General features: G+C 43.8%; 1 protein-coding gene across 1 annotated transcript in view; it reads right to left on the reverse strand.

Annotated features, from left to right (window-relative positions):
* JADE1 (jade family PHD finger 1) overlaps nt 1-21,032 on the reverse strand; it is a 56,752-nt gene extending 35,720 nt beyond the window's left edge. The window contains exons 1-2 of the mRNA XM_052655080.1: nt 21,021-21,032; nt 18,191-18,392 (exon numbers count right to left, since the gene is read on the reverse strand). Coding sequence (XP_052511040.1) covers nt 18,191-18,392; nt 21,021-21,032 — 214 coding nt within the window. The remainder of the gene's footprint in view (nt 1-18,190; nt 18,393-21,020) is intronic.
* Between the last annotated feature and the right edge of the window lie 5,981 nt (nt 21,033-27,013).

Consider the following 27,013-nt stretch of genomic DNA (forward strand, 5'->3'; position numbering starts at 1 on the left):
TTACATTCAGACAGGGCAGCTTTCTAAACACAACCAAAAAGCTTTTCCAAACTGAAAATTACTCATCACCTTGACATCTTTAGGGCCCAAATACTACTGCCAGATCAGTAATTCCCAAAGAGAGAGGAGGGCTTTCCAAGTCAAAGTATGGTTGGTGAGCCATCCCCTCCCCGCTCAGCCTCTCGGCAAAGTATATCCCAAACTCTCCCTCCCTGGGAATCCCACCATCACAATGTGATGAGTTTCTAAGAGTGGGGCACACAGGAACCCTGTGGGGAAAGAATGTGGAGCATCACTACGCTAGAACAGAACAAGACAGAAACTGCTCTACGAGTCAGAAATAAAAACCCAAAGGTCCGCTCCAAGTGGAACTGGAAAACTTAAGTCAAGAAAAGCTGAAAGCATGCCATACAATGCATCTGCTCCCACCTTCAAAACAGACCTATATGGTTCTTTCAAACATTCTATACCAAAATCTATACTATACTGAAATCTATACTGAAAATTTCCTTTCTGAGACACTCACCAGTTAAAGTTTGTATGTTTTTACCAAATGATTCTTCAAAAGATGATTAAAAGAATTTCCAAGAGGAAGCCAGGACGTGAGTCCTGATCTGGGTCACAGGTAGCATCAACAGTCATAAAATCTACAGCCCCACCCGCAGCCCTGGCTTTTCTGTGAAGCCCTCTTCACCCGTAACTCTAACACCCAGCAACCTAGGGCAGGCCCACCCCAGAGAAAGTTCCTCAGTCGGCAAACTCCTGTGGCCCACTGCCCACGTGATTATCCTCCCTGCCCTGTCACCCTCTGCCAAAATGCCAGGTGCTGACAGCTGAGCTGTCCTCTCACTTTCTAGAAGGCACCCCTGCCCCCGCACCAAACCATCAGGAGGCACCAGGCAAAAACAGAAAGGCAAAGACCCACTCGTTCCCAGTAACAGCTTCAGCTCCTAAATCCTACGCTGCAAGAGAGCTTGAGAACAAGAAAAAGAGAAAAAGAAAGTGTTTCCTAAAGAGGAATTCCTTAAGAGTCACAGTGTGAAGCATCAGGGCAAGAAGAATACAGTCCCCCCATCATGAGCAGGTGTTAAGAACAGTGAGGAGGAGAAAGAGGCTGAGAAAGCCCATAAGCTCTCCCCGGCTAGAAATGAGGCAACAGATGTTGGCTGCATCTTCACTGATTCGGACAACTAGCTTTACCTAAACAGAAGAGTTTGGAAAACTCAGAATCTTTTTACACCAAAATGCTCTCCTCCTAGTGTTCACACACAGCTCTCAGAGAAAGCACATGCTTTCAACAGCCACTGCATGCAAAATCCAAGCACTGGCCAAAACGGATGATGCTCCTAACATGCAAAAATACGCAAGTAAAAGGAAAGTAAGAATGGTATTTCCCTTCTAATGAACTCCATTCTCACCAGCCCTGGAAGAGCCTGAGTAAAGGAGGTGAAGTACGCTGTGCGTGCTGCACTTCTCCAGGGAACCTGCACAGTGACGGGGCGCGGGCACGCCAGCATCGCCTCCTCTGTGGCTCTGAGGTACTTAAACCTTGACATCAGGCTGATTTACCTCACCTGGGGTTACTTACTCCATCAAGAAATCAAAGTATGCACATGTTACTGTCTTTAAGACACACAATACAGTGGTTGTAAGCTGCAAACATCTGTCCAATGAAAACCAATAGAGCAAGCAGAAGGCCCTCAGCATCATTTAGGGCACTCGCTGATTATTATCTAGATGGCAGTAAGATAAGTAATAATCAATTAAAAGGGCTACTTGCAATGCTCCAGAGAAAGCAGCAAGAAAACCTAATAGCATATAATGCATCCCACCAACATCTGAACGTCTAATGTATGAGGAGGTGCTGGAGCACAATGACTGCGTCTGATCTCAAGGAGCTCCCGGTCTAGCTGAGTAGACAGACTGGTCAGCAGGAATTCAACACGGTGAGTGGTCGACAGTGGTCAACACAAGGCTAGAGAAACACATGCTGATGGCGTTAAGATTCTGAGCTGAGTCCTGAAGAACAAAGAGGTAACAAAAAGCGGCAGCACATTTTGGGCAAAACACTGTATACTTATAAAACCTAGCATATTACTCTCTGCAGTGCCTTCATATTCAGAATCTTACTATTTGCTCACTTATTTACTAACATGTATCTCTTCTTGGGCTTCCCAGGCGGCTCAGCGGTGAAGAACACACCTGCCAAAGCACGAGGCGTGGGTTCGATCCCTGGGCCGGGAAGGTCCCCTGGAGAAGGAAATGGGAACCCACTCCAGTGTTCTGGCCTGGGAAATCCCATAGACAGAGGCGCGTGGTGGGCTAAAGCCCATGGGGTCACAAAGAATCATGATTCAGCGACTAAGCAACATCAGCAACAATCCTTTCTTACCTTTCTGTTCAATTGCAAAGGCTCATCATTCCATAATATGTGATCCCAAGTCCCCCTACTGCCCCACCAGGTCTTCAGCCACCTACACCTAGACTGCTTTAGGCACTAGCCTTCCTTTCTCCATGCCCACGGTTTTCTTTGTTGTTCTGTCACTAAGTTGAGTCCAACTCTTTGCAACCCCATAGACAAGAGCATGCCAGGCTTCCCTGTCCTTCACTATCTTCCAGAGTTTGCTCAAACTCATGTCCACTGAGCTGATGATACCATCCAACCATCTCATCCTGTCACCCTCTTCTCCTCCTAACCTCAATCTTTCCCAGCATCAGGGTCTTTTCCAATGAGTCGGCTCTTTGTATCAGGTTGCCAAAGTACTGGAGCTTCAGCATCAGTCCTTCCAATGAATATTTCTTTTAGGATTGACTGGTTTGACCTCCTTGCAGTCCAGGGGATTCTCAAGTCTTCATCAGCACCACAGTTCGAAAGCATGAATTCTTCAATGCTCAGCCTTCTTTATGGAATTATTACAGCAAATTAATCCATCCTGTAAGGTGACCTCTCCAAGCCATTTCCTCTGCCAATCTCTCCGTTTCACACTGCAAATGGCTCCAGCTAGAAACCCAGGGTTTCCCACCACCTGGCCCCTCCCTGCTCTACCCAAACATCTCTCCTACCAAGACCCCCTAACCAGCTTGCCTGGCCTCTATCATAAAACACCTCTTCTTTCCAGCCTCAGCCTCTGCACCCAGTGCTCCTTGGCCCTTTCCTCCTCACCCATCCATCCCAATCCCATCTCTTCTCCAGGGCTCAGCTCAAAACCACCAAGTACCATCCACCACTCCAATTAAAACCATTTACATTCAGCACCACTCATTTCACCTTTTTCATCTTTTAGAACTTTTTCACTCAGCCTTTTAATGTACTATTTTCTTTAACACGCAATCAACTCCTGCCTTGCATCATCACTCAAATATTTTATACAAGTGTGTCTCTAAAAGGTTATAGTTAAATTCTAGAGAACAGAGATTCTCTTGGATTAAATGTGAAATAAAGACTTCACAGAAATGGGTCTTAAGCAAAACTTCAAAAAAAAAAAAAAAAAAGACTTCAAAGGGCAGCTACAACAGGCACCCCCGGAACTCTGGGTCCAGTCCTCAACAGGGCTCTTCTAACATCCTATCTGATTTCATCAAAACTGGCTTCAAAGTGATACAATTTACGGGAGCCTGGAGTGTCCATTTGCCATGAGAAGCGTAACAGCTAAGTAGACAAAATACTAATTATTAGGCATTTGGGACTTTGCCCAAAAAGCAAAAAAACTACCTAGGAAACCTGATTATAATATGAACACTGCCTAGAAAGGCCAAGTAAGAGGAAGTCATGGGCCAAAGACCCTGGCTGAATCAGTCAAGTGACAATCCTTTGGAAACGGGGAGGACGAGCCGAGACAACCAGGCGCGTGTGGTAGCTGCGCAGGGCGTCATCTCCTCAGGAAGCATAGGCGACATCCTGCATGCAGATCACTCTCCTTCAGCCTCTCCTGCCACACGTGTTAAAAAGCAGTGGATTAGTTAACATGTTCATTCAATTAAAACTGTACCAAGTTAGATGCCAAAGATATGATGAACAAGGTAGGGAATGGCCCAAAGGGAGATACAGTAAGCAGATATCTAGATAACTAGCTGCAGTGTGGTAACTGTTATGAAGACCTGGGTTCAATCCCTGGGTCAGGAAGATTTCCCAGAGAAGGAAATGGCAACCAACGCTAGCATTCTTGCCTGGTATAGAGGACCCTGTTAGGCTACAGTCCACAGGGCTGCAAAGAGTCAGACATGATTGAGCAACTAACACTTTCACGGGATATGTACATGAGACAGCAAGCTGCCTCAAAACCTTCAAATTTATGTTTTCCTTGGACTGAAATTAGGGTGGAGAATCGGCAGGCACTAAGTTAAGAGCAGCCCTTAGCTGAAGGAACCCATCCCCAAGTGGTTCAGGAATTTGCAAGGGAACAAATTTAGTGACCTGGGTGTGGTTCCAGGGAGGCATGACTGGTATGTGACTCTAGCCAAGAAAGAATGAGAAATGACCCTGGAGGACAGAAAGAAGAACTTTTACAAAAGAATAAGATGATTAAGAATTTCAGAATGTTTATTCAGTGCTACACCTGGGAAAAAGACAGATTTGAGGAACTGTCCCGTTATTAGAATTATTCTGTGGTGGAACAGGGACCATTTATCAGGCCATAAACTCTACAGCTATATTAAGGATTGCACCCTAGTGATTTTCATTGCTTATGGTTTATATGCAGAAAGGCTATTTTTTTCAAAGTATCAATTTTGTCCAGTATGTTTTCATTCTTATTTCACTCTCAACAAGTTCTAGAAAGTACTCAAAGAACCTCTACATATTCCTTCTCTGTGTATCACTTAATACATAACTAATGCAGTGGATGAAGGGGGCTTCCCAGGTGGCGCTAGTGGTAAAGAATCCACCTGTCAATGCAGGAGTCAAGAGACTTGAGCTCAGTCCCCCGGTCAGGAAGATCCCCTGGAGTAGGAAATGGTAACCCACTCCAGTATTCGTGTGGGAAAATCCCACAGACAGAGGACCCTGGTGGGCTATAGTCCATGGGGCCACGAAGAGTCGGACACGACTGAGTGACTGAACACACCCACACAATGTAGGATGAATGACTGAGTTCCTGAATGTAAACTCTATCCTATGTTCAACTCAGCTTTAGAGAATGTGAGACACTTCACTTTAATATCTACTTGACCTTTAGCTGGAGTAACTTCTATTTATTTTCAAATTTATAAGGTGTCCTTCCATTCTCTGTCAAAGTTAATAATCTAATATTTAAATGTACTATATTTTTAAATGTATTTAGCATATGTATAATATAAAAACATACATTAAAGAACTGACTTTCAGACACCAAGAAGTCTTACATAAAGACAAAAGATTTTGAAATGAGGTGGCTCTATTTGCCAAGTTCAGACATTCAAATATTATTTTTAAACACTATGCAACATGATTTGGTCCCTTAGTCACTGGTCACAGACTATTAATACTTCCCCCATAAAGAAAGACTCACATTTTCTTAATAGATCTTCTTTCTTCTTATCTTCAATGAGTGTGAAAGTGAAAGTGAAAATGAAGTCGCTCGGCCGGGTCTGACTCTTTGCGATCCTGCGGACTGTAGCCCACCAGGCTCCTCCGTCCATGGGATTCTCCAGGCAAGAATACTGGAGTGGGTTGCCATTTCCTTCTCCATTCAAAGAGTATACATTACCCCAAATATAATAATGACCTATACTTCAAAGTAATCTCTTATCCATCCATAAATGAATGTGAACAAGATCAGCTGGTTTCTTATCTCAGTTTTTATAGCAAACATTAATCTCTTAGACATAAAGTTTTCAAATTAACAACACTATCTAAATTCAAATGCTCAGAGTTTAAAAATACTAGTGTGACTGTAACTCAAACCCAGATTTCTCACTTTAACCAAAAATTATATCTGGTCAAAAAGACAGTCATAGATTTGATATAACTGACAAACTGCTTAGATCGTAAGTGTTAAAAGCTTTAATCTTGTCTAAATATTTCAACTCAGAAAAAAAGAACTTAAAAAATGTGTCTGTTATAATGTCATATATCAAAATTTATTTAAAGGACATGGTGCCCAAGCTTCTACAGTCTCTGCAGGGACATCCACTTGAAAATATTCAGCTGAAAAAGAGTTTACATTAGCAACAAATAACCTACCACCTCTCCCCAAGAAAAGATTTTAATAACTGCCCAGATAATCATAAATGCAATACTCATCCCTGTGAATGTTACTAATAAAATCCAAGTGCTGTAACACACTAGTTCACCATTAAGTTCTTTATAAATTATTTTTAAAACTGGACTTTAAAAGTAAATAAAAGTTTTTCAAGATTTTAAGAAATTTATAAATGTGAGTGGTTCTGAATGAATCACAGGCAGCTCCCATTTGCCTTTATAAGTAATCCAATCTCTGTTTATGAGCCCTAAAATAATCTATTAAATCCCTCCTAGGTCTCTGTAATTGATGACAATTAGAGTTAGCACCTGAAGAGCAGTTATGATAAAACATTCCAACCATCTGTATTTGGGATGTATTTTTGTTCTCTTTCCATGAATTCACCCCAAACAATATAAGGCAACCAGACATCATGGACTCCAACCCTGAGCTTCTACCCGTTTCCATCTACTCAGAATTCCATTTTAGTAGATCTGTATGTTCAGATGTGGAAGTACCAAAACACATACCAAGAAAGAAACACCCACAAACTGCAGGGGAGAAAAATGGAATATCAGCCCATTTACATATAAAAGAGGGAAGATATATATATACACAACTGCTTGCATATTCATGGAAAATTTCTGGAGTGACTGCAGAGTTCTAGACTGAATAGGTTGGGAAATTTTACTTCCATTTATGACCTTTTACAGCATATGACCTAGACAGCATGTTAAAAAGCAGAGACATTACTTTGCCAGCAAAGATCCATCTAGTCAAAGCTATCGTTTTTTCCAGTAGTCATGTCTGGATGTGAGAGTTGGACTATAAAGAAAGCTGTGTGCTGAAGAATTAATGCTTTTGAACTGGAGTGTGTTGGAGAAGACTCTTCAGAGTCCCGTGGACTGCAAGGAGATCCAATCAGTCCATCCTAAAGGAGGAAATCAGTCCTGAATATTCATTGGAAGGACTGATGTTGAAGCTGAAACTCCAATACTTTGGCCAACTGATGTGAAAAACTGACTCACTGGGAAAGACCCTGATGATGGCAAAGATTGAAGCCAGGAGGAGAAGGGGACGACAGAGGATGAGATGGTTGGATGGCATCACCGACTCAATAGACATGAGTCTGGGTAAATGCCAAGAGTTGGCGATGGACAGGGAGGCCTGACATGCTGCAGTCCATGAGGTCGCCAAGAGTCAGACACAACTGAATGACTGAACTGAACTGAATGACCTTTTAGATGATATTAATTTTTTACCATGATCCTGCACTATGCTATTAGTTAACAGTAAAGATTTAAAATCCAGAACTGTTGTTTCTTGCTCCTCACATTATAGAAGACCCTGGGAGCACAGCCTCTTGGCCCCACACAGGCACCAGCCAATAAACTGCATATATTCAAAGTATATGAATATATATATGAACTACATATATTGAGCAGCTACCAATAAACTACATATATTCCACCTCCTTCCTGAGATGCAGTATCAAAGGCTCACCTTGTTTTAAAATACCTGACGAAATAGCACAGGAGGAAAAAAAACAGAAAAGGTAACAGGATAATGCCGTAAAATGCTACTATCACTCATTCATTATTCCATTCAAAAGTGCAAGTTTTCAAAACATAAGAATAGCCATTGTACCAGCAGCAGGTCACTAAAAATATATGTGGTAAGAATACAAAAACTAACTCGGACAAGAAAACTAGGGTTTAAACTACCTTTAAAGAATTCAAAGTCAAATAAATACTCAACCTCTTATCCATTTCAAGAGCAGTACTATTTTGGGGGAAAGAAAAAAAAAAAAAGCTACATTCCAGAGATGGTTACCAAACACACCATTTCCTCTACCCATGGCAAGCATGGTTAATAAATTAGGTCTTTCTTTTTTTCCACAAGCCCAGGCGTGACCTCAGAATCCTCCTTAACACTTAACACAGTGCTATTGCTCTGTGTCAACATTCACATGAAAGATGCAATCTATTTTGCCCTATAGGTCCTCTTTTCATACTTTTTTCTTTTCTTTTTTAACAAATTACTGGAGAAAACAAACATAAGACCAATCTCTTCAGAATATATGAAAAGAAAGTTTTTTATATAACACTTCACTGCAATGAGAAGTTTGTGTTCCATTCAGCCTTGGGATCTTTAAACCAAATCCTAATTTTTAACACATACACACACACATTCTTCAGATCAAACTCTAGAACTTCACTGAAGAATAACACTTAAAAAAAAAAACTGTTAGTTAGCAGGAGATAGTTCTGAATGAACCAATGTCAAAATAAGGATGGGAAAGGAGTCTACACTCCCTTATCTGACTCTTGGAAGAATAAGCCAATAAATCCAAAGTGACTACAGGGTAATTTTAAAAGATTTTTAAATGCTCAAACCAGATGTTCTTATACAGGATATACAAAGCAGCTTCTGCAGGAACCAGACTCAACCAGCTAATGACAATTACACTGTGCACAGGCTGAAATGCAGCTGTTTTGAGGAACTTTGTTCCCTGATTATAGCCGGTTGTCAGAAACTATCAGTTACCACTAACAATGTAAAGTCACCAAAAAATTTTAAAGTACAGTTTAAAAAAAAAAATGTATAGACTTCCAATGTTGTACACTAGAAGATCTAGATGACTCACTTAACAACACAACAAAACCTGCATTTATATAATCTGAATTATATATTAAAACAAACATTTCATCACAACTGTACAAGTCCTGTTACTACAGTCATAGAAACAAGACAGTCTCAAAACCTAGCAGCAAGGTCTGCAAAGTAGTCTCTGAGGCTAAAGCTGAAAACAGCCTCAGCCATGCATTGTGTCTACAGGACATCTTCCCCAAAGAAACACATAAAATCCTAACTTAATCTCCAGAAAATGTTTTGGAGGTAATTCACCTCTCCTAATTTTAAAAGGAAGTACATACAGTAGGTTCTGGAGAGGTTAAGCAGCAAGGGCAAAGACACACAGATGGGTCTAGGGCAGAGCCAGAGGCTGAATCAAAGACCTGTGCCATCCATCCTCCTCCCAGGTGATGGCACCATGGACTTCCTGCTGCTGGACACCTCCTGAGATTTAGAAAGAGGTTATCGCGAAGATTAAGGCCATGGACTACAGGTTATCAGGGGTCAGACAACTAAAATGTACTCAACAAACAACAGTCTGTTAACTTAGAACTTGAAACATATTTCCTGGCAAGCTGATGTCAAGATGGCTGCAAATGCCACTTTGCCTGCTGGAGAGCTGGACAGAGTGCGCACGAGTGGCTCCCTGAACACTATCACAGGGCTTTGTGTCCTCTGAGCAGCAGGTATTCACTTCCAACTGGGGTGACACACACCCTACGTCGAGAGACATCACACTCCTCTGGATGCAGTCCCAGGTCATAGTGTATCTTCCCTCACACAGGGCTTCTTGGCCTGGCCTCCTGGGAGGGTGTGACTACCTAGCTGTGTTTTGCAAGGTGCATAGGGTTCTGTATTACACATCCTACCCTCAAAGGCTATCTAGGAAGCAAGGAGTTAGGAGCCACAGCCCTGAGATGAGTCAACTGCCTGCATATTTATCAAACAAACTTCTGATTTCAACTTGTTGTTTCAGGTTCCTATCAGAAACGGAATTCAGTCCCAGCAGAAACAATCTGGTGACCAGCTAAAACTGTATCACTATAGTATACTACAGGCTTCCCAGGCGGCACTACTGGCAAAGACCCCGCCTGCCAATGCAGGCGCCGTGATACGCTGGTTCGATCCCTGGGTCAGAAAACTCCCCTGCAGGAGGGCCCAGCAACCCAATCTAGTATTCTTGCTTGGAGAATCCCATGGAGAGGAGCCAGGCGGGCAAAGGTCCATAGGGTCACAAATGTCAGAAATGACTGAAGAGACTTAGCACGCATGCATGCACACCCTACACTACAGGTATATACTGTTCTACAGGTATATATGCTATAGTACAGGTTTTCCATATATATATATATATATATAGAGAGAGAGAGAGATGGCTGTGTCATTATAAATCAGGAGTCTACAACCTGCTGGTGTTCAATACTTAAGAATGGTTTTTATGTATTTAAATGGTTTGGAAGAGGGAATCAAAAGAACATTTCAGAACACCTGAAAATTATTTCAAATTCAAATTTCACTATCTGTAAATAAAGTTTTATTGGGACACAGTCACATTCATTCATTTACTTTTTGTCCACTGATTGCTTTCACACTTAGGATGGCAGAGTTGAACAGCTATAATAGGGACTATCAGGCCCACAAAGCCTAAAATATTTGCTATCTGGCCCCTTTACTAAAATAGTTTACTGATCTCTGCTTTAAATCAACAGACTAGCAGTAAGGGGGTAAGAGGGCAGGGTAGGAGGGTAGTGTTCTAAGCAACTTAAATTAAAGCCATGTCTAGAAACTTGTGAATTTTTCTCAAAGGAAAACCCCTGAGGCTCCTTCTTAGGGCCAGTGTACACTACGTTATAAAAACTAATAAACTTCCCTGATTTTCAAGCCAGTAACCAATAAGCAGAAAAATGACTATTCTAGACAGGCATTTTAACTATAATCTGTGGTTTAACAGTGATGTAAAAGGATCAGAGAGAAATCATACAAAGAAGTCACCAGAATTTAAATGCCAAATTGAAATCCAAGGATGCACTTAAAAGTATTCATCTAGACCCTGAAATGACATGCAAATTCTTGAGTAACTCACTTTCTCTGCTAGAGAGGTTCCCACAGGTTTTGGATCTCAAGTGTCCTTGACCTCAAAAAAGTTACAAGTCACAAGTACCCAGCCTACACATCTAAAGTGCATCTTTTTATTTCAACACTGAAATAACTGATGGTCATAAAAATGACCATGACTAATCAAGAAAAATCTTAAATCATGTTAAGTGTACTTTGTGCTAAACAAACACAAAACCAGGCAGCTCAAACTCCAGCAACTTGTTAACCTTGCCAATTCTTGCTGCTTACTCTGGAGAAAGGAGTAAAAGAAAAAGATGTTCATTTTATCTTCAGTTTGGACTCTCACCAGTGAAACCTTCACTTAAAATAACTGCTTAGAAACTGTCTTAGAAGCTGTCATAAATTTTCAAATTAATAAAATCTCATGTGCAGACATTATTAAATGTCTGATCCTGTGCAGATCAGTATTAAAAACTATATATTATTGCCAGTTGGAAGTGCTTTCAAAACAAGAGAAAACTGTGGTTTAATTCCTTCAACAAATCAGTCCGAAAGAACCTAAAGTTTAAAAAATGAACTTACTTCAACTGCCCTCAATCACCTTAACAGTCTTTAACTCTACCTGAAGAACCAAAAGCAAAAAAAGGTAAATATGTAACTTGTTTTAGAGTATTCATTAAAACCTTGGTCCTTGAACATCTGTTAAGTGCACATAATATACCACTAGTCTAGAGTTAACAAAGAACTCAAAAATGTAAATACCCAGACTCTTCCTATTTTTGTTGCTTTCAGGTAAGGAAGACATCTAGGCTAGATAAGGCCAAGCCACAATAACATGACCAGAGTCACAGTCAACATTCTCTTAGACTAAATTTTCTCTCTGTTCCACAACACTCAACCCTGCCTAATCTTTACAAGATGCCACTTCAACTGAAAGGTAAAAAGGGGCTCCAGGACCACTCTTCCATTTATTAGGAGTGCAGAGTTTACTTATTCCATCAGAGCCAACCATCTGAAAAAATACCAAAATATAAATCCCTCACAATCACATATCAATATTCTTTGTATAAACACACCAAGCAAATAGGCTTCCCAAATGGGCAGCTGGTAAAGAATCCACCTGCAATGCAGGAGACCTGGGTTTAATTCCTGGGTCAGAAGACCCGCTGGAAAAGGCATAGGCTACCCACTCCAGCATTCCTGGGCTTCCCTGGTGGCTCAGCTGGTAAGAATCTGCTTGCAATGCAGGAGACCTGGGTTTGATCCCAGGGTTAGGAAGATCCCCTGGAGAAGGGAAAGGCTACCCACTCCAGTACTCCGGCCTGGAGAATTCCATGGACTGTATATAGTACATAGGGTCACACAGTCAGAAATGACTGAGCGACTTTCCCATTCACTTTCACCAAGCAAATAGCAAGACTCTCAATTGTCTCAACTTTTTGAAATTTTATATACTATATATAATAAAAATATCAACTGTCCAAATTTTAAATACATTACCAAATAAAGTGCTGCCAGGTCTTCATATGGGCTTCCCTGGTGGCTCAAACAGTAAAGAATCTGCCTGAAATGCAGGAGACCTGGGTTCAATCTCTGGAGCAGGCAGATCCCCTGGGAGAAGAAAATGGCTACCCATTCCAGTATTCTTGCCTGGAGAATTCCACGGAGAAAGAAGCCTGGCAGGCTATAGTCCACGGGGTTGCAAAGAGTCAGATACAATGCTCTTACAATACTTTTGAATTGTGATGCTGAGGGAGACATCTGATGGTCCCTTGGACAGCAAGATGATCAGTCAGTCAATCCTAAAGGAAATCAACCCTGAATATTTCCTGGAAGGACTGACGCTGAAGTTCCAATACTTTGGCCACCTGATGAGAAGAGCCGACTCACTTGGAAAAGACATTTATGCTGGGAAAGATTGAAGGCAGGAAGAGAAGGGGGTGACAGAGGATGAGATGGCTGGATGGCAACATCAACTCAATGGACATGAGTTTCAGCAAACTCTGGGAGACAGTGAAGGACAGGGAAGCCAGGCATGCTGCTGGTCGCAAAGAGTAGGACACAGCTTAATGACTGAACAAGGTCTTAATATAGAGAAAACCAGCTGAACACTAAAACTTTTAAGGAAACAACTTACTGACTCAGGAACTAAAACTTTGCCAATTAAGGCTCCTATCAGGCTTCTGACACAATCTAAGAAACTAACAACTCCAAGCAAAGTCAGCCTCTATTTGAATTTTTTTTTTTAATTTACTGTTAAACAAGGCAACAGTGTTCTATAACAGGCTTGAACAGAGAGGAAAGAAGTTTAACATTGGTATAACTCCCACTGTTTGACCAATTAAGTCAAGCATTTCAATGCCAATCCAAATAAGCAGCAAGATATTGACAAAAGTGTTTTATTTTCCTCTAGAGAATGTCTTATTTTATTAACCATGTAGGAAAACTGGGCATACAGTGCAAATTCTGGCAGACCATGAACTGTAACAGCGTTAACAGGTGCCCCATATTACTAACTGAGGAAAGAGCTTCACCAACAGCAAGGAAGCTGGCAAGCAGAACTGTGCGAGTCATCTGTCTCCTCCTCACTCCTGACAATGCCTAAAAATACAAGACTTGGTCAGTGTTTGATGTCTAGATGTTTGCTGTTCTAACCACCTCAGTACTGAAACACACACAGTTGATTTTTTTTCTCAGCAAGTGTGCAGATTAATACATCAGGCAAATTTTTTAAAAAGTTTTCAAACAAATAATCTTCAAACTGAAGACTCTAAATTACACACAAAAAAAATTGCTACTTTAATTCTAACTTTTTCAAATCCAGTTATGATTAACTCCTAAGACATGCCTCCTCAATGTCAGAGGTTCTGTCAAAAAGTTACTACAGATTAGTGTCTACTTACAGGAAGTAACAAGATGCAATGATCTTTGAATGGACAGTGTTTTAGACAAAGCTGCTGTTGTATCTGGAGGCCAAGGAAGAAAATCTGAATGTATCCCAAATAGACAAACTAGCTAACAGGAGAAAAAAACACACTCCTTACACAACTGTACAGACAGTATGATTCATTATACATATGTATACACAATTACCTGGAAAATGATAAAATGATGATTTCTAGGTGATAGGAATCTGTTTTTATATTTGCTTCTCTAGTTGAAAACGTGTACATGTAAAATAACACCATTTCTGTAATAATACTTTAAGCCACTAAGGGCTCTTTGAAGTAAAAAATCAATTATTTATGAAGGTGAAACACATGGAGATGTGTTTGTATTCTCACCAAGTCCTCCAAGTTTTGTTTGCTTTTTTAGTTAATCCTTCTACCCAAAGTCTCTGGGCTAAGCAACTGTTCATTCTAAAATACAACATGTTCTTAAAGTCCAAAAAGTTTTTTCTCCTGTTCCCCCTTTTCACACACTCATCATTTTTCACTATTTTCCCTTTATAGCTACTCTTTCAACCTCTGCAATAGGAAACGACAGTATTCACTTATAGGCTGAAAACCTGTCTGGTGATGGAGGAGGAACTTGTGGGGGGCGGGGAATCTTGTTCTTTCTAAATGAACATACATCCACCTTTGTCAAAGTTAAAAATCTCTGTTACAACCCACTCAAATTTTCTTCTTAGAAAGCAGCCTATGACTTTAAGATGGACTCAAGTTCAAATTCTACTGCAAGTTCAGGCAACTCCTTTTATCTCTGGCTGCTGCAAGGAGGAGGTATGTATGCCAGCTCATCAAATAACATATAAAAACACAAATTTAAGGGAGAAAACAAAATAACCAAAGTCAATCTGATTTAGAGTGGCATTAGATGAGACTAAAATCGTTGGGACAAAAGGGCACTAAGAATTCTCGGGTGAAGGCATTTGCTAGCAAGTGTCACACACGGAACACGCACTTTATCTGTCCACTGTGTGCTGCTCACTCTACTACAATAAATTATTTTATCAAAAGTGTTGTCAGTGTAAGTACAGTTACACTGAACGCTCCCTTTCTCCAGCTAAAAGTGATTAAATCTTGATTAGCGGCGATCTGGTCAAACACAACTTCCTAATCTATAGCCACTGGTGGATCTATAGCCACCTAAACCAGCTTCCAGGGAAGTAATTTCTCTGTATCTCAAAACTAGTTCATTAACTTTGAAAGGTATTAGCCTTGAGGTACAAGTAACTAGAGAGCTAGCCGTTCACAGCGGGTTTTCTAAAAAGGAAAAATAGTTCACCTAATAAAAACCTTTGGGAAAGGAGCCCCTAAGCATTCCCATTAATGGAAACTTCAGATTCTCTCTCAATTTCCTAAAAATGTGGCCGTCTTAAGTCATTCAACTGCAGCTATCACTTTACAAAGAGAAAAATTTAAATTTCCCCTCGGCTGTGGTAAATAGAAGGCGACAGACCCTCGCCCCCGCCGAAGCGAGGTGGGGCGCCTGCCTCCTAGTTACTAGAAAACCAGCCAAAGCTGCTTTTAAACGGTCTCGTGGTGACGATGCATTCCTAACGGGTTTCGAAGGCACGTTTAAATCGCCCGCTTTTTTGTTTGCTCGCCGCATTCACCGGGTGCCGGGACTACGGCCGCCCCCGCGCGCCGGGGAGGGAAGCCCAGGGTGGACAAGCCGGGGCGGGGAGAGGGGGGTACGCCCGGGGAGGGGGGCCCGGAGCGAGGAGAGCCGGGGGCGGAGGACTCTGGGATGCAGAGCCCGTGCGGGGGGACGGGGGGGCAGGACAGAGAAAGCTGAGGACCCCAGGAAGGCGGGGATCCCGGGGCGGGGAGAACTGGGCCGCCGCCCCGCACCGGAGAAAGCACCGTACGGCGCCCGCCGGGCTGTGCGCAGAGCCGCGGCTTCGCGCAGCGACGCCGCCACCCACCCCCCCCTCTCGTCGCCGCCTCCTCCTCCTCCTCCCAAGGCGACAGAAACAACAGCGCGGGAGGAGGGGAAAGTAACTCCCGGCACCTCCGCCGGAATTAGCCCCGGTGCAGTGATGACACCTTCTCGTGGCGCAATCAAGCCCCGCTCCCTCCGCAGCGAGTCCCCGCCGCCGCCGCCGCCCTCTCCGTTTGAAAGTGGCCACCCCCCCGCCGCCGCCGCCGCCGCTCCTCCCGCCCCGCCGCCGCCAGCTGCACCAATCCGCTCGGCCCCAGTTGCAAATCAAACGCTCCCTCGCGTCTAGAAACCACTTGCGCCGCTGGAAACGGCCGCGCCGTCCCCCCCTCCCCGAGTCCCTCCCGGGCGGCACCTTCACTGGGGCGGGCGCGCCGGCGAGAAACGGCTGTGAGATGGGAGCGGGAGCAGCGGTGACGGCGAGCAGCTCGGAGAGGACTCGGCTCCCGCTCCCGCCCTCAGACAGTTCTGGAAACTGTGTATCACCTCTGTCACAGGAAGCCATCCGGCGAGGAAGGCGGCGCGGAACCAACAAACAAACGCCTGCGGCCGCCCGCCGGAATCAACGCGGGGACGGCGACGGGCTTCGGGCCGTTCCCCGGGCGTGAGCGCGGTGGCCGCCCCCGCGCCGCGGGCTTTGTGCGGGGCTCCCGCGGCGCGGGCGCGGTAGGCCAGGCGTCCCCGCCCCCGAAACCCCCCACCCCGGGCCCCGGCAGCGCTGCTGGGACCGTTAGGTGACGCTCCGGCGCGGCTGAGAAAGCAGCGCCTCGGCCGCCGCCCGCCCGTCCCCATTTCCACATGGAGCCGCCTCTCCTCCAGCGCCAGGGGCGGGCCACAAAAGTTGGCCCCGGGGCCACCCAGCACCTGCCCACGTGCCGCGGAGGTTAGCTCCCGGGTCTCCCCCGTCCCTTTCCCCCCCCCGCCGCCCTCGGCCGCCAGGTCACCTATTACCGGTGGGAGGGGAGAGAGGCTGCTATTTAAACGCCCGCGGAAGTTGAGGCACCCCCACTGGCGGGTGCCGTGCACCTGCCTCCCGCCGCCGCGCTCCGCCACTTTGAGCAGCAGCGGCGTCCTCGGCCCCGCCTCCTGCCCGCAGGCGGGAGGGGGGAGCGGGAAGGAGGTGGAAGGGATCGAATTTCCCTAGCAAATGGGACCGTTCCGACAGGATTCGGTTCCCCGGTCAACATTCCACATTCCATCCCTCTCCCGCATTTGCAAGCCAGCGCCAACAACCCGGAAAGCCTGCTGGCTACAGAACAACAGCCCCCAACTCACAAATACACACTCACAGGCACAGGACACGTGCACTTGAAGGGCTTCGCAACTTGCAGTCCCGGGATGCACCCTGCACGTTTTCAGGCGGACCAAGCGACACGACACCACCCTCACAATTTGCAGACGGTGCCAAAGGTTGCAATCCGTTTTTAAGTTCATGGTTAATCGGTAGTTTGGTCTACCAATGCAACTCCTTCCTAATTTCACCGATAAAGGGTTTTACACTTCACAAGCAGTCTCGCTATAAGTAAAAGGTCCGTTCACTGGAAACCCAAATGGGAAGAATCTAATTGCTAAATTGTCCCTGCACCACCACCCCCCCCCACCCCTCCCTCACTGCCCTTGAATTGATGCAATGAATATTTTGGACATGTGATGACGCGGTGATAAGAGGGCTGCAGCTACCCTACACGGATGTACCTATACCCACACCTATGTTTGTACTATACAGTCGTCGTCCCTTCCCCCGCCCCACCACCACCACGGTCACACACACTCTGGATTCATATATGTACCCGGACCTTGTTCTGCCATTGCCATCTGTCTACCAAGTTGCTATTATGCTTTCCACTTCCATGCAACCTAATGCACTTTGGCTGTTTAAAAAATTCTATAACTAAAGCCAACTAAACTGGGTTTCTACTCCTGAACGCGTTTTAATTGATGATTCGCCTGAAAACCGCATGTTCTTCGCAAATCCAAAAGAAAAAGCTCTTAAGTCTTCAGCCCCCAAAACTGAAAAATAATCATAATAAAACTTACTGATCCAACACACATCAATTCTCAGGATCCAAAAATCATCCTTTCCTCCTCCTCCTCTGGCCCCCGCCCCGGCAATGCCCAAGTTACTGGTGGGATAGTAACGCTGCGCTCGGCGGCTGCCGGCCCTCCCTCCTTTGCTACATATCGAGAACCCAATCTTTTGGCGCCATATTAATGACGTACTATATTATTTCCACTAGGCAGCGACCTTCGGCATTAAATTACTCCCGAGAACTCCCGAGCAAAGCAACAAAACCATCAAATATGGCTGAGCCTCTCGGCTCGTCCTGCAGCCGCCGCCGCTGCCGCCGCCGCCGCCGCCGCGGGATCGGAACGCGCACACGGACCCACACGCGGACACGCGCGGACTCTCGGTCGGCGCGCCCTCCCCGCGCGCCCCCCGCGGCCCGCGCGCGTACCTGCTGCGGAGGGGTTCGGCCGCGGCGCTGGGCTCCTCGCCGCTCGCTCCGCGCCGCATGAGTTCGGGCCGTGGCGGGCTGGCGGACGGAGTGGCGGGCGGGGAGCCGGGCGGGCCCCTGCTCTGGCCGGCGCGCACACACCCAGCGCTCGCGCAGGGAGGCACTCTCGGACGGGCGTTTGGCTTGTTATGGAGGAAGGACTCTGTGAATCAAACTCATTTCTGGGTCACTGCTGCCACAGGGGGGAGCACTTTAATCCCTTGCCAAAACGAGAGGGTGGGGACGGGAGGGCGGGGGGAGCTCGCCGGGAACCGCGGTGCGGGGGGCTCGGGCCCTCGTTAACTCTTCGCGGCCCTCGCCGTAGCAGGCTCGGCCTGTGTCAGCAGGGGCTTGCAAAGAGCCGCATGCTTCAGCTTTCAAAATCTCTTCCTTCACCTGAGCCTAGACTTTCTTGAAGTGTCTCCAAGATACCTCCAGGGTGGTGGGCTTTTAAATTATCCCTTTCAAACTCTCTCAGTCTCAACTCTTGTTTGACATCACTGCACTAGAAAGGATTCTTTCAAATTACTTTAAAATTATGTAGATTAAACTGTGGCTATTAAGGAATGTAGTTTGGGTGAGAGGTTTTATTTTTAGATTGAATGGAAAAATAAATAGTTCTTTGGTAGTAACAGTTTTGGGGGAGCTGCGGATTATAATGACATTTTTAAATATAGAAAATCCAGTTTGGGAGCCGGAACACATCTTTACCTAAGTTTGTATCGAAATGATAATTCCAAATAAGCATTAATTCATTAGGAAACTAATTATTTGTAAGTTGGCACCACCGCTATGTTACACTGTGTTACAGAACTGGACATTGTCTTCCAAATAGGGAGAATTGAGCCTAATGCTCAAACTGGAGCTGCAGACTAACATAAAATTAGATTCATTCAGGGGTATTTATGTGTAAAAGAGGAGTGGAGATTAACACACTTCTCATGAAAGTGTGAAAGTGTTAGCCGCTCAGTCATGTCCAACTCTTTGGGACCCCATGGACTGTAGTCCACCAGGCCCCGTGGGATTATCCAGGCAAGAACACTGGAGTGGGTTGCCATTCCCTTTTCCAAGGGGTTTTCCCGACCCAGGGGTCAAACTGGGGTCCTGCATTGCAGGCCGATTCTTCACCCTCTGAGCCACCAGGGAAGCCCTCTTCTCTCATGGACCCCCCTTAAAGAAATGAGTCTATATGGTATTCTGCTTCCAAAGGGAAAAGAAAAAAAATGGGGATACAGGTTGAAAATACTATTCAATAATCTGGAACATAGATCACTGATTACAAAATTGAGTATTAAACCCAAAGGCATACTTGTCCACTGGAAGAAGTCTTCTGAATATGTCAGGTTTGGTTTCACAAAATCACAAACCAACCCATCCACCTACATCAGGATCATAGTAATCTGATAAATGTGGGAAAACAAAACTAATTGAGTCTTTCAATTGTTTTTCAGAAAGCAAAGTAAACCAAAGGAAATCTTAAGTGTATCTCCTTTTTCTCTCTTGCCTGCTTCACTAATGAAGTACAAAGACACCCTATCAGTCCTGTTTATGTGCTCACTTAATCGTGCTCACTTAATCCTGCTCAAAGAAACCACATATGTAAAGCCCTATGCTATCATTATTACTGTTATTAATGTTGCCCTGAAGTTACTGCTATTTTCCTTGGTTCACTTTACACATACTCTACTGCAGAAGTAAAAGGACACAGGCTTCATAGCCAGACAGACCCTGAACTGAACCTTGACTCTATGTGTTGTCAGCTGTGCAACTGTGGGGTAAATTACAAAACCTCTCTGAGCCTCAGTTTCTTCCTGAGTAATAAAATGGGGTTAACAGGCCCTACCTGAAGGGTTGTTAACTGGAATAACTCCATAAACATGCCCAGCAGAGACCCTGGCAGTATGAGCCATCCCTCCTCTCTCTCATTCTTGGTCTTCTCGCCTTTGAAGACTGCAACTTTTCCACATTCCAGGGAAACTTACCTCACTCATTCCCCTGCAAAAAATAAAAATAAAAAATAAACTACACTTGCCATTCAGCCTTTAAGTTTTTTTTTCTGACTATCCCCACTCCCAAAACATCAGGCAACAAAAATGAAAATGTGCTGAGTAAATAGATGAGATAAAAAGGGGGTAAAAGAATACATGAACCCTCAACACTGATTCTATGCTTAAGACTGATGGTCCCAGGAACGTGATGAGGTAGTGCCATGTGCCATGTGCCGTATACAGCCCTGGACTAAAAGTCTGCAGCCTCCTATCAACTCACACTATAACTCTGGACAAATGTCTTTGGATCTTAGTTTCCCCACTGAGATGATAGACAAGATGATATTCAACACCCTTTGTCTTATTGACATTCAGTAATTTGATTGTTCTTACCAAACTTACAAGTTGATGATTATTTGTAGAAATGGAGGACAACTTGTATCAATAATGTGTAAAAACAACTTGTTATTAATGATCAGTGATTGACATTTTTTAAATAATAAATGTCTTCTGCCAGATCACAAAGGAAATTTTATACATCCTATTTCTAAAATGGGACAGCAGGGACTTCCCTGGTGGTCCACTGGCTAAGACTCTGTGCTTTCAATGCAGCGGCCCTGGGTTCAATCCTTGGTCAGGGAACTAGATCCCACATGCCCCAAGAGCTGATGAAACCAAATTTAAAAAAAAAAAAAAAAAGGGACAGCAGTGTCTTGTGGCAGCATATTTAAAGAATAAGTACTAAGTTGGCAATTAGGAAATGAGTTTCTGGTAACACTCTGCCACTTATTATCTTAACTTACCAAATCATTCATGATTGCAATTTCCTGGTTTCTAGAATGGTCCTGTTAATTCACACTTTATCACCAGAGATAAAAAGAACATTCAAGAAAATAGGTACAAAGTAGTCAGTGTAGTTATCAAGATTCTAGTCTTTTCTGATCTGATCAGTGTTCATGGTGACAATTACCATTCTGTATATCGCTTTCATTTTGCTATTGGCATACACAGTTTAATTGTTCTCTTCCATAATAATAGGTATATAGAAATACTGAATACATATATTCATATTCCTTATTTTGAAATCATACATGATTAAACTTATAAATATTTACCTAGTTATTTCATTTGTGTCTACTCTGCAGGTAAAGAATTATAAAACCTTGACACAAAATTCAGAATTGTTCATCTTTGAAATGAAGTAGATATGTATGCTAAAATCCTATAAATCTCATTCCTTCAAAGAAATCGAGCAAGAAATTCTTCCTGGCAAATACCATTGCCAATTGGTATATGTTATGACATATGTATATACAATTTTTATTGCACAAGTGCTCTCATGGATAAAATGAGTTGTGTTCTAAAAGTTTATATGTACTTTAATTGTGTGGAACTTTTAATTTAATCCCCAATACCTTGTTATTAAGCGAGCTTAAGTTGTCAAGTAGTTTTTAAAATAATTCTAATAACTAAATGACAGAAGAGAATAACTTTTTTGAATGATATTATTTGGGGAACAGAGCTCCCTGTCTAACCAGTCGATGAAGTCACCAGTCATGAACAGCCTGGTAATCCCTCCAAGTAGGTGGTTACAGTACGTAGAATGATTGGAAGACCAGTGACAAAGATGCTTTCTTGCAGGTGTCAGGACTGACTAAATTATTGCCTTTCTCGAGGTTCTTCATTTTTGTTTTCTTTTGCTTGTCTTTGATTTGGTTATTTTAATTTTGTTGATTTTCATACTTTTAGCACAATGCAAGATGTCAGAGAAACAAGTCTGACAGAGAGACAGAAGAGGAAATAACTTAATTCAGCCAGATGGAAATGTCCAAGACTGCAGAGGTTCAAAATAGGAGCTTTTCTCAATCATGAATGGAAAACATGATGGAGAGAATTTTCAAATTTTAGAAAGGCAAAGGAAGATGATATATGGCATCTATATGGGTAACGATTATAAACACTGCCATATACTTTTCAGGTTTTTTTTCTAGGCATTTTTAATAATGTCACATATTTGAATGATGTCACATATTTCATTTTACAATGTTTCTTTTCACTTCTTTCATTTTTATCTTTTCAGTATTTTACCTTTTAAAGTAATTTTTTTTTTTTCAGGTCTTGGCCAGCCTGCATACCATAACTTCATCTACAGGCCACTTCAAGCATATATTCTCATAGTTACTCCCTCAAACTTGTCAACTATTGGAAAGTTTCGCCAATTTTAATATCAAATTCAAATATCTCTTTTAGCCACTGCCTCTATGACTTCTAAATTTTGTTTCCCATGGACCTTTCTTCTTATCTAAAAAGTCACTCCAATCTACCCCTCCAGTCCTCTCTAATTAGATGCAGAACGGTGATAACTCAAAATGTGATCTCCAACCAGCAGCAACAACTGCTCCTGAGAACCTGTCAGAGATCCATTACTTCCATCCTCACCCCAGACCTATTGAATCAGAAAGGGAGATCCAGCCAACTGTGTTTTAACTAGGCTTTCAACTAATTCTGATTCGGCTTTAGCAACCACCTGAGTAGATTTTACTTTCATCCACCATGTTTGAGGTACATGACGAGGCATGGGAGACAAGACTGCAAGTAAATAGCTAAGCAGGTCTATTCTCTGTCCCTGGTGGTGGTGGTGTAGTAAGTAGCTTAGTCCTGTTGGACTCTTGTGACCCCATGGACAGTAGCCCACCAGGCTTGTCCATGGGATTCTCCAGGCAAGAACACTGGAGTGGACTGCCATTTCCTTCTCTAATTCTTTGCCCTTAGGGCAGTTAAAAATACAAAGGAGTGGTGACAATTAACTACAGGGTATGGAGGAATCATAAACCTAAAAGATTACAGGTGTTAACCAGATTGGGGGTGCGGTGGAGATGGGGGGCGTCTAGTGGTTTTCTTGATTTGGAGGTTTATTTTTTGCTTCTTAAATAAAGCCCCTGGCTTCTGTGTGGCAAAAGGATGGGGCAGAGGTAAGACACAAGGTAGGGAGGCTAGTTAGGAGGCTTCTGCAGTTACCAGGTGAGAGATGGAGGCTTGAATGACAGCCGTGGATCCTGCAAGGGAGACAAGTAGGCAAGGGAGGAGGGGCCTGGAATGCACTCCAGTCTCTATTCCTCCACCGGAAAGCTCCATTTTCCTCTTTTCTTCCACAAAACACCTTAATGGTCCATTATAACCTGAGCCCAAATCATTAGCAAATGAAAAACTGGCTCCCATTTTCTCTAAGGCCACAGGGTGTGTGTGTGGGAGGGGGTGGGGGGAGGAAGCTGGGAGGGAGGCATCCCCACACACAGGTTTAGTTCCAATGTTAATGAAGCAAAGAGGAGGTAAAGCCAACCCTTCAGTTTCTGTGTGGTAGCTGTTTGATAATTTACTGGGTTTTTTTCTGCCATGAGGCTCATCTGTGTGTGACAGGTTGGATGTCAGAGGTGAAGAAGCTGGAGTAAAAGATGTCTCCTAAGTCTCTGGCTTAGAGAATTGAGTGGACTCCTACATTTGAAATTCCAACAGATGTTCATTAAACACTGAGCAGGGTTCATGGGGAAAACGACAAACCCCTGCCTCTGGGGCAAAGGAAAAGAAGGAAATTCCTAAGGAAAGAAAATGCACTAGTTCAGCTTGAGGAGGCAGACAACTGAAGATGCCCACAAGGCCAGTGGGATCAAGAGTCAGCTGTTCTAGAGGAAGACTGGGTTGTGAGTATTGGTTTAGGATTTATCAGCGTAGAGAGGTTAACTGAGGTCATGGGAGTGGATGAGATCAACTGGAAGTGTTTATAAAGTAAGAAGAAAACAGAGCCTAGGCTCCAAGCAAGGGAGTCACCAGTAACTGTCCAGGTTAATTGTCCTCATGCCTGAATCAGGATTTCAGAGTACCACAGGAGAAAATCACAGACCTGGGCTGGCTGTTTCGAAGGTGTTCCACCACTTCCACCGTGTCCTGAAATCACTATTTCCCCAGACAGTTCACTCCCCTGCTCTCACTGGGATCTTTCTCAGAGCTTTCTCCCGGTCCTCACACTGCCATCCTGCCACTTACCTAGGCATCTTCAGCAGAGCTCCTAACCTACATCACACATGTAACAGCAACTGCTGAAGAGGAAATCCTCTAACCTTCTAACACCAAACTTACAGAAGGTCTTCCCTACAGGCTCACCCTCCCCTTTTTCTACCACCGTGGGATGCACATGCCCTTCCCTCCCTTCTCAGAACCCTGAGACCAGCTCACCTTTCCTGATCTCCTAACTCGAGATTAGCCCTGCTCTCTCAGGTATTTCCTACTGCTCTGGCTCCTAATTCCTTCCGTAACACATTCAAATAAATTTCTGTCTCCCACTAAAAACAAACAAACTCAAATCTCCCTTAGTCTCTTTTATTTCTGTCTTCCCTTTTACAGTCACACTTTTTGAAAGAAGATCACCATTGACATTCTTACTGCTAAAATCAGGAGCAATTTCTCATCCATATTTCACTTGATCTTCCACTTCAATTTGACACTTGTGTTGTGATCCATGCATGAGTTAGAAAAGAATTTCCAGACGTGAGACAGAATGAGAGGGAAATAAAGTTTATTAGAGTGGGAGACGCTGTTAGAACAGTGGGCCAGCTCAAGGGAGAACCGACGTTGAACAGGGGTCCTTGGTCCACTTTTATACCCAGGGTACAAGGAGTGGGATAGGGGTCTTGTGGGTCATTTGCTGATTGGATGAGGCACGGATACTGGGTAAGGCAAATACCTTCTCCCTATGTGGGGTAGGAGGTGAGACAGGTTCTACTGCTCAGGAGGACCTGAAATCTGTTAATAGTTACAACGAGGGGGAGGGAAGGACGATAAGGGTCTGGTTTTTCTGTTCCTGCATTCCAAGACCCTCCTTGGTTTTATCTGCTCTTTCATCCTTGGGTCACCACAACTTGTTCCTTTGTGCCCTGTTTCATGAAATACTTTCACCTTGAGGCAGGAGGTAGATGAACACACCCCACCCCCACCCCACCGCACACACCCAGGGTAAAGCAATTTAAGATTTATTCCCTGTAGATCAAAACTTCAAGACCAGAATACCAGCCCACACATGTGCAGAAAGGCTCCTTAGAGGCCAAAGTGTAGTTATGTCAAGGGATGTTCTACCCTTTGCGGTAAAATCCATCCTGGCTAAGAGTGGCCTGTGTACACGTGGAAGGATCCTGAAATATACCAAATAGGGACTGTGAACCAGACAAGTCAAAATGATTGGCCAAAGGAAACCTGGAAGAAATGCCCCATAAAAGTGAGTCAAACTGTCATGAGGATGAGATTCAGCAACTCTCTCTCCCTGAGTCTAGCTGTGCATCCGTCACAAGTACTGTCTTTTTTCCTCCTCTTAATAAATAGTTTACTTGTTTCACTACTTTCCATCTTTGTGAGAATTCTTTTCTGGAAAGCCGAAGGGCCAGAGTCCATGTCACTGACCACTGGTCCAGTGGCTAGGATCTGGTACTTTCACAGCCGTGACCTAGCCTCAATCTCTGGTTGGGAACCCAAGCCAGGCTCCAAGCTGCTGCAGGTCGAGGCCGCCTAAGATCAACCTGGCTTCCATAACGTCAACAGTCTTCTGGTTTCTCTCCTCTCTCTCTGCCCTCTTAATTCGCTTTTTGAGCTCCTCTTTCTCTTTGGTTAAAGAAATGCCTCAGACAAACTGTTTTTGAGTAAATGAGAAGCTTTCAAAAAATTCAACTGAAGGAGTCATTTTGGTTGAGACATTTTATAAGAAAAAAGGAATGATTCACCAACCATGTTTAGAATGGATACAAAAGGAAAAAAAAAAGAACATCTGGTTAAAGATTATTAGGCTAGTCAATCAGCTGGATGGGTAACCCTAGCTTCCCAGAAGGAGTTCTCAGTCTTATTAAAGTCTGTCAGAAAACTGTTCACGCACTTTATCAGGAATGCTAATTGCTTCCCAGAAGGGGTTGTAAATTACATCACACAAAAAATTTCTGTCCCACACCAGCTTTGAGTTAATTTGCTTTCTCACTTTCAGTCTCCTAAATGTTGGTTTTCCTTAGGGTCTCTCCTAAGTCCCATTCTATTCTCATTCTACAGGTATCTCTTAGTGTTCTCACCTGCCCTCATGACCGCCCCCCAAAACATACATGTGTATTTGTGCCTTCAACAACTTTTCTGAACACCCCAGGTACTGGACTCCCCACAGGTGATTCAGACTTGGTGTACCCCCAGAATGAACTCATTTTCCCTCCCACTTCGTGATTCCTCATCTGTCCCAGATCTCAATTAGTGGCGCCACCATCCACAGCTGCCCAAACTGGGAGTCAGGACATCATCCTTGGCTCTTGCTTTTCCTTGACGTCTGCTCCACCGTCACCACCACTAATCCAGTCTATTACCAGACCACATCTACGTCAGGTCTCTCTCTCCATCCCTAAAGCCACTACCATCATCTCAGTGACTTAAACCACCACCTGTCTGCAGTCCTGTCCTCTTCTAATTCATTCTCTATTCAATAGTAAGGGTGATCTTTTAGAGCAAAAATATGATCACAGCATTCTCATTAACTCCATTAATTGCCTCTTTTTTCTTTGTTTATTCTTAAGGATAGAATGTGTCATCAACATAACTACCTACTTTTGCTAGTTCTCCTTCCAAACCCTCCCCCTGCTTCCATAACTTGTCATGTTTCTTCAGTAGTATCCATTCAGAACCTTTGAAAATCTTAGCCCTAAACTTGGAACATTCTTCCCTGTCTACACCACTGCTGGCTCTAATTCACTCAAGTTCTACCAAAGAGACTTATCTTACC

The sequence above is a fragment of the Budorcas taxicolor genome, chromosome 17, assembly GCF_023091745.1.
Source record: "Budorcas taxicolor isolate Tak-1 chromosome 17, Takin1.1, whole genome shotgun sequence".
In the NCBI taxonomy this organism is placed as follows: Eukaryota; Metazoa; Chordata; class Mammalia; order Artiodactyla; family Bovidae; genus Budorcas; species Budorcas taxicolor.